General features: G+C 41.8%; 1 protein-coding gene across 2 annotated transcripts; it reads left to right on the top strand.

Annotated features, from left to right (window-relative positions):
• The first annotated feature begins 2,068 nt into the window (after window positions 1–2,068).
• LOC135511959 (phosphatidylinositol 3-kinase regulatory subunit gamma-like) lies at window positions 2,069–11,638 on the top strand. 2 transcript variants are annotated; one of them, XM_064933499.1, is made up of 8 exons: window positions 2,069–2,435; window positions 5,023–5,158; window positions 7,403–7,797; window positions 8,004–8,272; window positions 8,473–8,649; window positions 8,757–8,831; window positions 9,031–9,201; window positions 9,395–11,638. In XM_064933499.1, the coding sequence occupies exons 2-8, from the start codon at window positions 5,074–5,076 to the stop codon at window positions 9,699–9,701; spliced, it is 1,479 nt and encodes a 492-aa protein (XP_064789571.1). In that variant the 5' UTR covers window positions 2,069–2,435; window positions 5,023–5,073; the 3' UTR covers window positions 9,702–11,638. The 2 variants fall into 2 exon arrangements, with proteins under 2 accessions (XP_064789571.1, XP_064789576.1); XM_064933504.1 differs by lacking the exon at window positions 5,023–5,158.
• Window positions 11,639–13,479: the final 1,841 nt, after the last annotated feature.

The raw sequence follows: 13,479 nt of genomic DNA, 5'->3' as shown, positions 1-13,479 counted from the left end.
ACATGTTAACACACAAAATCATATAAAATGTCACTGTAGTGCCCTTTTACATTGTCTTGATGTTTGCACACCACAGACACATTCAGGGGCTAGCCATCTCTCCTCCTATACAGATCCAGCACTGATGCTAGTGTTAGCAGGGTAGGGCACTAGAAGTGAAACATGATGTCACAAAGGTCAGGCCATGAGGCCACATTCTGTGTACTGATTGACATGAGGAGTTTGCAGGGTGAGTGGTGGGGGATGGGCAGCCACTGACAAGCCCTGACAGACTAGCACAAAGAACTCTCAAAGAGTACACACATGCACATTACGCACCAACACACGCACACATGAACAGACATAGACACACACAAACTTGGACACATACACACCTGTCAACTGGAGGTCGACTGCTTCACAAGCCCTCTGCCTGGCGTGGGTGGCATTTTTCTGCTATAAGTAATAGTTTGCATAAGGAATGCAAATTCCACAAAGAAAATGCAAATAATTCAAATACAGTACATCTAGAGGGTGTACTAGATATACACATACTATACACGTGTGTGTGTGTGTGTGTGTGTGTGTGTGTGTGTGTGTGTGTGTGTGTGTGTGTGTGTGTGTGTGTGTGTGTGTGTGTGTGTGTGTGTGTGTGTGTGTGTGTGTGTGTGTGTGTGTGCGTGTGTGTGAGCGTGTGTGTGAGCGTGTGTGTGAGTGTGTGTGTGTGTGTGTGAGCGTGTGTGGCAATGTGCGTACCTTTGTCAGCGAGCATAGCGTGTATGGGTGTGTGCATGCATGTGTTATGTTTCTATGACAGAGATGGTTAAAGTAGATGCAGGCTCAGAGGGACTAGTGGACCCTGGAAAGACTCGGAAGCACACTGGAAAGACTCGGAGGGACTCGTGGACACTGGAAAGACTCAAAAGGAATAGTGGACACTGGAAAGACTCAGAGGGACAAGTGGACACTGGAAAGACTAGGAGGGACTAGTGGACACTGGAAAGACTCTGAGGGACTAGTGGACACTGGAAAGACTCGGAGGGACTAGTGGACACTGGAAAGACTCAGATGGACTTATGAACACTGAAAAGACCCAGAGGGGCTAGAGGACACTGGAAAAGCTCTCCTTCCTGGTGGGAAAACGGGGTGCTGAGGTTCATCACCTTCTCCACTATGGAGTAGAGGTCAAAAGATGCCTGCCATAAACCACTGGCCACCAACAGCGAAAGGCCTCTGTCCAACACAGGCCTTGTTCAACTAGGCTATATTCACTGCCACAAAGTTTCAAGGCTAGATGGCCCTTTGGATTGTAGCCTGGACAGAATGTATATGCCTTACAATGCTTTTCTGTTCTTTAAAATGACAGAAATACACATTGACATACACATATTTGTGTCAATTGTGTGTATTTATCATGATCTTAGATGTACATTATAAGGTCAAATGTAATAGTACTGTAGTAATAGTGGTAGGCCTATACCTGCATATTAAAGATGATCTCATTTCAATTAACAGCATATAACCACATATTACCGCTAGGTCCAATTAATATAACTGATCAGGCTAGTAGTATCTTATAACATTTAAACAGCACCTGGAAAGCCATTCATATTCGTTATTGTTGTTCATTTACAGGATCAAGATCTGCCTGTCCATGCCTTTGCAATGCTGAGAATAATTATTGAAAATAAACAATTTATCTGTGTGCATGGTAGTTCCTTCCATTCGTGTCGTCAAATAAATCAGCAAATTTCCTTGCATTGAGATCCTTCAATGAAATGATAGGGCAGGGAAGGTACCACTTCCAATTTATGGGTGCGGTTATCACACAATGCACCCACTAATAATTTTCTGTCTAAATAATCTTCGGTCGATAAGGCTATATAGACTACAATAACTCAAATACAAGACAACATGATACTATTTCAGATTTACATCAGAAATGTATACTATTTTCTGTCTGTCTGCTTTAAGCAATCCGCCTTGTGGGGGCAGCCCTCCCTCTGAAAGTGATGTATTTTGGTTTCTCCCAAGATGATGTTCCAGATCCCTTTAAAATCTCCTGACTGCTACCTCTGCGCGATGAAGTTTGGAGCGGCGCCGACCGGCCATACTGACAGACGTGGCTGGAAATTACTATATTTTTTGCAGAACATTTTCTGTGAGTAAATGTATTGAACCAATTACGAGGTAGGCGCAAATGATTTTCTCCGAAATTGGACTAATGGACAATCCTGCTACTGGCTGTCTAATCTGAAATCGGCCACATATGTTCCTAAAACGACTCGCCATCATGATCCTTTCACTCTGGTGCAAGTAAAAGTTGTATTTCTCACGCATCGCAAGACAGGGAAAGATACCGCACAACAAGACGGTTTGCAATATAAACGTTTGGAACGGGATGTTTTATCCCTCTGAAGTCTTATTCTACATCGAAATGGATCAAGCACCTCCAGGTATTTGTTGGATCTGTAATCATTATGCATATTATCATATTAATCATCACTTCCAACGATGATAGAACCTTGACATTTGGCCAGTTGTGCACACACAGGTGTCCGTGCTGGTACATCATTGTGTCCCCTCTGTGTGCTTTGCCCAGACATGCAAAGTGCAATTCGCTGCTTGCCAATTACGTAATACTTTTCTCGTGGACTTGCTTGACGCGGTGGTTTTGCTCTTTGTCTTGCTTCGTGTCACTAAAGAGATATATCAAAATTATACATGATATTTTTGGTCGTAGGTTGGTGAAATACTCTGTATCGTATTATTATGTTATAACGCACCTTACCAGCGCGTGAACAATGTTGAGTGGAGACGAAATTCCGCATGAAACGACTGCTTTGTTCCCCTTTCTCCTCTCGTCTACTGTAGCCGACCATATTTAATTCGTACGCAAGCACTGAAAGCCTACCAACTTGTCGCATGACTTATTTTCAAACTACCAATTCACGTGTAGCCTATGCTACTTGATGAGATATTGTAATAGTTTAGAATATATCACATCGTGTAATATTTTTTATTTAGTAGTCTATAAGCGATTACAGTGAATGACATGGTGCATTGGGCTGGTTTGTGTCAAAGAGAAGGACAAGTCCCTGTGTTGCATGAACTGAAATATATCATTAATGTATCTTTATATGGGCTTTTATAAACTATTTTCCTCATAATACGGTATTTGTGTATTAGCCCCTGGGCTACTTTACATCATGACAAAACCTCTAGAGTGATGGGCACAGTCACACATACACACACGTACACACCACACATACATACAGTTGAAGTCGGAAGTTTACATACACTTCGGTTGGAGTCATTAAAACTCCGTTTTTCAACCACTCCACAAATTTCTTGTTAACAAACTATAGTTTTGGCAAGTCGGTTAGGACATCTACTTTGTGCATGACACAAGTAATTTTTCCAACAATTGTTTACAGACAGATTATTTTACTTATAATTCATTGTATCACAATTCCAGTGTGTCAGAAGTTTACATATGCTAAATTGACTGTGCCTTTAAGCAGCTTGGAAAATTCCAGAAAATGATCTCATGGCTTTAGAAGCTTCTGAGAGTCTAATTCACATTATTTGAGTCCAATTAGAGGTGTACCTGTGGATGTATTTCAAGGCCTACCTTCAAACTCAGTGCCTCTTTGCTTGACATCATGGGAAAATCCTAAAAAATCAGCCAAGACCTCAGAAAAAAATGGCAGACCTCCACAAGTCATGTTCATCCTTGGGAGCAATTTCCAAATGCCTGAAGGTACCACTTTCATCTGTACAAACAATAGTTCGCAAGTATAAACACCATGGGATCACGCAGCAGTCACACCGCTTAGGATGGAGATGCGTTGTGTCTCTGAGAGATTAACGTACTTTGGTGCAAAAAGTGCAACTCAATCCCAGAACAACAGCAAAGGACCTTGTGAAGATGCTAGAGGAAACAGATACAAAAGTATCTATATCCACAGTAAAACTAGTCCTATATCGACATAACCTGAAAGGCCGCTCAGCAAGGAAGAAGCCACTGCCATAAAAAAGCCGCCATAAAAAAGCCAGACTATAAAAACCGCCATAAAAAAGCCAGAGTACGGTTTGCAACTGAACATGGGGACAAAGATTGTACTTTTTGGAGAAATGTCCTCTGGTCTGATGAAGCAAAAATATAACTGTTTGGCCATATTAACCATTGTTATGCACAAAATAGATGGCATCATGAGGATGGAAACTTAGGTGGATGGAAAATTATGTGGATATATTGAGACAACATCTCAAGACATCAGTCAGGATGTTAAAGCTTGGTCGCAAATGGTCTTCCAAATGGACAATGACCCCAAGCATACTTCCAAAGTTGAGGCAAAATGGCTTAAGGACAACAAAGTCAAGGTATTGGAGTGGCCATCACAAAGCCCTGACCTCAATCCTATAGAAAATTTGTGGGCAGAACTGAAAAAGCGTGTGCGAGCAAGGAGGCCTACAAACCTGTCTCAGTTACACCAGCTCTGTCAGGAGGAATGGGCAATAATTCACCCAACTTATTGTGGGAAGCTTGTGGAAGGCTACCCGTAACGTTTGACCCAAGTTAACAGGAAATTTGTGGAGTGGTTGAATACAAGTTTTAATGACTCCAACCTAAGTGTATGTAAACTTCCAACTTCAACTGTACATACATACATACATACATACATACATACATACATACATACATACATACATACATACATACATACAGTGGGGCAAAAAAGTATTTAGTCAGCCAACAATTGTGCAAGTTCTCCCACTTAAAAAGACGAGAGAGGCCTGTAATTTTCATCATAGGCACACTTCAACTATGACAGACAAAATGAGGAAAAAAATCCAGAAAATCACATTGTAGGATTTTTAATGAATTTATTTGCAAATTATGGTGGAAAATAAGTATTTGGTCACCTACAAACAAGCAAGTTTTCTGGCTCTCACAGACCTGTAATTTCTTCTTTAAGAGGCTCCTCCGTCCTCCACTCGTTACCTGTATTAATGGCACCTATTTGAATTTCTTTTCAGTATAAAAGACACCTGTCCATCAACTCAAACAGTCACATTCCAAACTCCACTATGGCCAAGACCAAAGAGCTGTCAAAGGACACCAGAAACAAAATTGTAGACCTGCACCAGGCTGGGAAGACTGAATCTGCAATAGGTAAGCAGCTTGGTTTGAAGAAATCAACTGTGGGAGCAATTATTAGGAAATGGAAGACATACAAGACCACTGATAATCTCCCTCGATCTGGGGCTCCACACAAGATCTCACGCCGTGGGGTCAAAATGATCACAAGAAAGTAGCAAAGCCTACCATCAGTAACACACTACGCCTCCAGGGACTCAAATCCTGCAGTGCCACGTGTCCCCCTGCTTAAGCCAGTACATGTCCAGGCCCGTCTGAAGTTTGCTAGAGAGCATTTGGATGATCCAGAAGAATATTGGGAGAATGTCATATGGTCACATGAAACCAAAATATAACTTTTTGATAAAAACTCAACTCGTCGTGTTTGGAGGACAAAGAATGCTGAGTTGCATCCAAAGAACACCATACCTACTGTGAAGCATGGGGGCAGAAACATAATGCTTTGGGGCTGTTTTTCTGCAAAGGGACGACTGATCCGTGTAAAGGAAAGAATGAATGGGTCCATGTATCGTGAGATTTTGAGTGAAAACCTCCTTCCATCAGCAAGGGCATTGAAGATGAAACGTGGCTGGGTCTTTCAGCATGACAATGATCCCAAACACACCGCCCGTAAGAAACATTTCAAGGTCCTGGAATGGCCTAGCCAGTCTCCAGATCTCAACCCCATAGAACATCTTTGGAGGGTGTTGAAAGTCCATGTTGCCCAGCAACAGCCCCAAAACATCACTGCTCTAGAGGAGATCTGCATGGAGGAATGGGCCAAAATACCAGCAACAGTGTGTGAAAACCTTGTGAAGACTTACAGAAAACTTTTGACCTCTGTCATTGCCAACAAAGGGTATATAACAAAGTATTGAGATAAACTTTGTTATTGACCAAATACTTATTTTCCACCATAATTTGCAAATAAATTCATTAAAAATCCTACAATGTGATTTTCTGGATTTTTTTTCTCATTTGTTTGTCATAGTTGAAGTGTACCTATGATGCAAATTACAGGCCTCTTTCATCTTTTTAAGTGGGAGATCTTGCACAATTGGTGGCTGACTAAATACTTTTTTGCCCCACTGTACATACATACATACATACATACATACATACATACATACATACATACATACATACATACATACATACATACATACATACATGCATGCATGCATGCATGCATACATGCATGCATGCATGCAGTAGGTGTGCAGGGTGAATTTGCTGAGTCTAGTAGGAATCCAGGATTTCAGCTTCTTCTGCCTGTCTGCCATTGTGCTTTTGCACCTGTCTTGTGCTTATTTTAAAGGTGTAAAAAAAAAGAGAGAGCGGAGGGAGCGAGAAACCATATTTCCTCCTGACTGAAGTTATGTGCAATTCTGCTACAGGTTCCTGAAAGGCACTTCTGTCCTGTAGTGAAAGATATCGCCTTTCTCTTCCTCTTGATGTGGTTTTCTCCCCCCATCCCCAACCCCCTCTTGTCATTTTTGGAGAGATCCAGATGTTTTTTGTTGTTGTTAGTTTTAAAATGTATATAGAAAAGTTAAAGCTGCAATATGTAACTTTTCACATATAAATGTGATTCTCTACACTATACTTGCTTGTTTCGTCTCATAAACGGAAATTAGGGTACTATTAGAATTTTTGCAACCGGGATATAACAGAGCGATTTCTGCATAGTGCACCTTTAAGAGGGTTTAGAAAGTCTGAAAAATTAAATAGTTTTATATATGATCATAACTTTAGAATCCTCCCTGAAGATGGATGGTTTATGGTTTTGGGGCAGTTGCAGTTTGGACACTGGACAAGCAGGGGATGTAAAGTTTACCCCATCCACTTTACTGACAGACCAGTGGAAATGGGCAGAATTTGCAGCATTTACATTTGCTATAGCTTCATTGGTTTTTCTGACCTGTTGAAAAATATGTAAAATATATTTCCCCTGCAAGAAAAAAATATTAAAAGCATACTGGAGTGAGCCGGCTTTGTGTGTGTGAACCTACCCTCTTTTTCACTGACCGATCTTGTCCTCCGTCTTTGTTTCAGAGCATGTGGCAGTCTGGCATGTTCTCAGTCCTGATATGGTCGATCTGGACCATTAGGATAGAAACTGTTATCAGCTGGGGACATGCCTAGACTTGTCTGGAGATTTGACAGTGTCTGGAGAGAGTGTGTGTATGGGGGGGTTGAATAGAGATGCACCCCCCCACTTGTGCTGAAACAGCTTTTTCTTACAAACTGTCATCCTGATCTGATCTCTTTTTCTTTCAGCTCTCCCTCCCAGGTCAGCCAAACCCATTACCTCCTTCATGAACGACAACTGCCTAAGGGAAGCCCCAGTATATCCCCTGCAGGATGCCGAGTGGTACTGGGGAGACATTTCCAGGGAGGAAGTCAACGAGAAGCTCCGCGACACACCTGATGGTTCCTTCCTGGTTCGTGACGCTTCCACTAAGATACAAGGAGACTTCACGCTAACGCTGAGGAAAGACGGGCACAGCAAGCTGATTAAGATCTACCACCGTGAGGGGAAGTATGGCTTTTCAGAGCCCCTGACCTTCTGCTCTGTAGTGGAGCTCATCTGGCACTACCAGCACCATCCTTTGGTGGAATACAACGCTGTACTGGACGTCATGCTCACACACCCTGTTTCCCGCTTCCAACAGGTAGGCAGTAGGCACCTCTCATCCGCTGTTTCAAGACGGTCTTCAAAGAATGCAATAGAGTTGAGTTGACATTTGTCAGGGAACCAAATTTGCCTTTGTCTTCAATTTAGTTACAAAACCACTCATCATGCACAGACAACAAGTTTATGTCTGCTGGACCAGCCATGAGTTTCATAAATGTATTAAATATGTCTGTCTGTATCCAGGATGAGCAGGTAGAAGTGGACAGTGTTGATGTTGCCGGAAGGAAGCTACAGGAGTACCACAGTCAGTACCAGGAGAAGAGTCAGCAGTTTGACTGTCTGTACGAGGCCTACACTAAAACCTCACAGGAGATCCAGATGAAGAGAACTGCGATAGAGGCCTTTAACGAGACCATGCTGATCTTCGAGGAGCAGTGTCGCGAGCAGGAGCGTTATGGGGAGGAGTGTGAGAGGAGCATTCGATCTAAGGGAACAGAGAAGGACTTGGAGAGGTGAGTCTGGTAACTAGTCTGGTTGTATCTTGGTCTATCTCACATGGAATGTGAGACGTATGCTCATAGCGTGGATAGATGGATGTCTTTTTATTGTTTCCTCCCTCCGACTTGCATGCAGCTGTGGTTCAGCTCAGGCCAGTGGCACTACCCCTGACCCTTCTTTTGACCTCTCATGACCTTTGCCCTTTGCTCCCCAGATTCCTGATGAACTATGAGAAGCTAAAGTCTCGGCTGGGGGAGATCTATGACAGTAAGGTCCATCTGGAACAGGACCTGAGGACCCAGGTCCAGGACTACAGAGAGACAGACAGGAGGATCAACAGCCTCAGGCCTGACCTCATAGAGCTACGCAACATCAGAGACGAGTACCTCAAGTACATTACAATACTTCTATTTTATTATATTCTATTAAAGTCACTATTAATAAAAAGTAGCTTTTTTAAAACACTTGGCACAGACATTCATTTTCTTTGGTTTTCAGTTGGCTGAATCACGAAGGTGTGCAACAGAAACGCATTAACGATTGGCTGGGGTTCCAAGACAATAGCAGTGACAAGTAAGTATTTCACATTATAGACCTAAATTGTAATAATACTTCTTAATTGTATTTAGTTGTGCTAAGAAATGCTTGTAGTGCTTATAACTGTTTAGAACTTATTCAATACTAATGTATACATAGTATGCACACTACTTACTTATAATTTATGATTCTTATCAATTAAAGATTTGTTAAATGTCCTTTCTGGTGTGTGCAGCACCTACGTGTTGAAGGGTGAGAGTGAGAGACTGGCGCACCATGACGAGGGGAGCTGGTTCGTGGGCGAGCTGAGCAGGACCCAGGCTGAGGAGATGCTGATGGACAAACCCACCGGAACCTTCCTCATTCGCGAGAGCAGCAAGCAGGGTTGCTACGCCTGCTCCGTAGTGTGAGTGTCCTTATCCTGTGAAAAAATAACAATATGTAAATGGTCATGAAGGAATGTGGAGTTGGAAGAATATGGGAATACTGCTACACTGTTTTATAGGCTCTTGTTAAGTTACTTCACTGTGATCCATGTTCCCAAGGCTTAGGGCCACTACACTGGTACTAACCTATATTTTTATTTTGTATCCTTGCAGTGTTAATGTAGAAGTGAAGCATTGCATGATTTATAGCACGCCACGTGGCTATGGCTTTGCTGAGCCCTACGACCTCCACTGCTCTCTGAAGGAGCTCGTTCTGCACTATCGCCTCAACTCCCTGGCACAGCACAACCAGGCCCTGGACGTCCGGCTGGAGCACCCTGTCCACGTCACTGCTGTCTCGTCAGCCTTGCCACACACAGCCACAGAGGACTGCCTGCTACAACAGACGGAGGAACACCACCTTCTACAGACTCAAACTAAACTACCTGCTGGACTCCCTGCAGCCGCTCCGGAGATGTAGATTAGTCAGCTGTGGGACGTGTTTGTGTACTGTAGCTATCCTACAAGGACTACTTGAGGGTGGACTTGTTTGCGTACTGTAGCTATCCTACAAGGACTACTTGAGGGTGGACGTGTTTGCGTACTGTAGCTATCCTACAAGGACTACTTGAGGGTGGACTTGTTTGCGTACTGTAGCTATCCTACGAGGACTACTTGAGGGTGGACTTGTTTGCGTACTGTAGCTATCCTACGAGGCCTACTTGAGGGTGGACTTGTTTGCGTACTGTAGCTATCCTACGAGGACTACTTGAGGCTGGACTTGTTTGCGTACTGTAGCTATCCTACGAGGACTACTTGAGGGTGGACTTGTTTGCGTACTGTAGCTATCCTACAAGGACTACTTGAGGGTGGACTTGTTTGCGTACTGTAGCTATCCTACGAGGACTACTTGAGGGTGGACTTGTTTGCGTACTGTAGCTATCCTACGAGGACTACTAGAGGGCGGACGTGTTTGTGTACTGTAGCAACTTGAGGGCGGACATGTTTGCGTACTGAAGCTATCCTACGAGGACAACTTGAGGACGTTCTTTTCTCAAAGAAGAATGTGTGAAATTTGCACTAGGATGATTCCAACTGATTGGTGAATGTAATTTCACTTAATTGGAACTTTGACCGGAACTTGAATGTCTGCTAGGACTTTGTTTTTTATAAGATTCTGTTTGTTATTTGTTTGTTTTTTGTACCCATTTTTCACCTTTTCTTTCATGGGATTTGATTTGTTTTAGTGGACCTGGTCATCCGGGAGATGACTGACTACATATACTATGTCACAATATGTTGGTATTTGTCAGGTGCTGTTTTTTATTTGGACTTCTAGGGTCCCATTTTGACAACACAAGTACTGGTGCTAATGTAAAATGAGATTGTAATACACCCAATACCTTGGAATTTTGAATTTATTTCAAACATTTTAATTGTTGTGATTTCCATGCACGGAAGATTCCAAAAGTGTAATTAGAATATAATGGTACAGAAAAACAAGATGGCTGACTCAGTGGCATAGCGAGCTGTGGTACACATACCAAACATGTTCTGGGTATTTCAGTACATAGTCATGCAAATATAGGAACTGATGTGGCGCATCTTGACAGTAGCGCTGTTTTTTTTGTTGTCAAAATATAACCCAGTTACCAGTTTATATGTATTGTATGTAGCATAAACAATTTTCTGGATATCCTTAGAATGACATTTTCCATATTGTATCCAATAACCAAAGCACTTGCTATTAGTGATAAAAGTATATATTCCGACCAGAATATTACATTTATGGTGATGGCGGAAAACACACCACACGTGCTTGATCAAAACATAAATTGAAGTACTGTATATTATATTCTGTTATTCAAAGTATAAGCTTTTTGTATTTTTTGATATTATATATTTTCTGAAATATGCCACAGAAGATGAAAGCTTGAGGAAAGTGCAATCCAACAGTATTTGTAATTTTAGAAATTCATTATTATAATTATGGGGGGTCATCAGCTTTTGCCACAGAAATGCACTAACTTTTAATTGGTGGTGTTATTCATCTGATGACGTGACCTTTTAAGAACATTGTGTGAACTGCCAGAGATGCGGAAGTGTACATTCTGTCTCTATTACTTGAACTGTGGCATTGCTCAATAAGAGCGATTAATATTTCCTCAAGACATGTAGGCCTTCATAGCTTAAGGAAAATAATACATTTTGTTCTTGGCACATATGTCAAGTTTGAGGACAAAAGACACTCTGTATTGAGATACTGTAAAACTGTTGTGGTTGGTTGGATGGAGGGTGTTTTAGTCTTTCTTAAAAACTAGACAGGAGCATTGAGGAAACTCCTGGGGCGACTTTAAGCAATGTGAGATTCTTAATTTTTCTTGCTGAAGACAATAAACTGATGAGGGTTTTGTTGAAGTTGTGTTGTCCTTGTTCCACTTCTTCAAAGTGTGTGTTAATGCAACCAATCAATTACAATATATATCTTATGAAGACATCACTATGCCTTTAAATTTTGCTGCCAATCCTACACGAGGCGGGAGTGAAATCTCTCACCTGAGCAGCTGCTTATGGACAGATCAGCCCCCCAGCCTCAGGACATCCTTTCACCTATACAATCCTCAAAATCCTGCTGTGATGAGACTGATTGAGAAGGGACATAGGGACATAACACATGAGTCAATCAGAGATAGAGAGAGAGAAAAAACCTGGCGACATGGGTCAAATGAGAAAGGAGGGATGAGGGTTTCCATTAGATAAGATAGCCACAAAGTCAGATTCTACAAAAAAGCTTTTTGGTGTTAATTTAAGGTTAGGTTTAGGAACAAGGTTAGAAGGGTGGTTAAATTTAGGGTTAAGGTTAGGTTTAGGAACAAGGTTAGAAGGGTGGTTAAATGTAGGGTTCAGGTTAGGGTTAGGAATAAGGTTAGAAGGGTGGTTCAATTTAGGGTTAAGGTTAGGGATAGGTTTAAAGTCAAATTTGAAAGCAGCGAAGTTCAACTTTTTGGGAGACGACAAAATTTGCATAGAAATGCGATAGATCTTTCATTCTCATTGAAGCCAACCTGGTCTCAGAGCGAGTAAATCCGAGATACCCCATTTAATATATGTTACGTTTGGTATGGTTACATAAGACAGATGGTTAAAAACGAAAGGAGAGTGGTTGGTTGAGGTGGGTGTATAACATGAACGTTTAGCAACCCAAAGGTTGTGTGTTCAAATCTCATCACGGACAACCTTAACATTTTCGCTAATTAACAACTTTTAAACTACTTTTTAGCTACTTTGCAACTACTAACCCTTCCCCTAACCCTAACCTTAACCCTTTTAGCTAACCCTTCCCCTAACCCTTTAACCTACCTAACTCCTACCTAACCCTCACCCCGAGCCTAGCTAACGTTAACAAGCTACAGTAGCTAACATTAGCCACCTAGCTAGAATTTGTAACATATCATACGTTTTGCAAATTCGTAAACATTTTGTACGTTTTGAAAATTAGTAAACATATATTGTATATTTTGTAAATTCGTAACATAACATAACATAATCACTCAAAATGAGTGATGGAAATGTATACATACCATACGAAACGTAACATATCATACTAAATGGAGTGTCACAGATATACGTACAGAATAATACAAAATGCTCTGAGACCAGGTTGAAGAAGCAGTAGATCTGTTCTATGTGCACTATTTCTATGCTCCCCGGTTTTGCATACCAGTTTAAAACAGCTGAAAATACTATATTTTTGGTTATCGAAAAGCAATTTCACAGTGGTTTAGATGGTACAATGATTCTCTACACTATAATTGCTTGTTTTGTCACATAAACTGAAGTTTATGTGGCAAACTATTACAATTTTAGCAACCAGGAAATGGAGGGACAATTTTTGCAGAGTGCATATTTAAGAAGAGAAATTGTAGAAATGGGCAGGGTTTAGAGAGTGGACAGGACAGCCTGCTTGGCGGGAAGGATGGACCAGATGCAGTGGAGTCAGGACAGCCTGTATGTTCTCACTGCAACCGTGCCAGCCACCATGAGCTGCTGCTGACTCACTACCAGGGTGTGTGTCTGTGTGTCAGAGTGTTCCTGATTATAAAGTGGACAGAAGGCAAAGCATCACCGAGACAGATTACACGAGACAGATTGCACAAGTTCATTTTGCACTGCAACACTGAGTGACAGAAGGACAGCTCCGATTACACCTCTAATTTAACCCTTAACTTCCTCCGAACTTCACTTCAACAGTTTGAGCC

The sequence above is a fragment of the Oncorhynchus masou genome, chromosome 3 (assembly GCF_036934945.1).
Source record: "Oncorhynchus masou masou isolate Uvic2021 chromosome 3, UVic_Omas_1.1, whole genome shotgun sequence".
NCBI lineage: Eukaryota > Metazoa > Chordata > Actinopteri > Salmoniformes > Salmonidae > Oncorhynchus > Oncorhynchus masou.
This window is presented reverse-complemented; position numbering and strand designations above follow the sequence as displayed.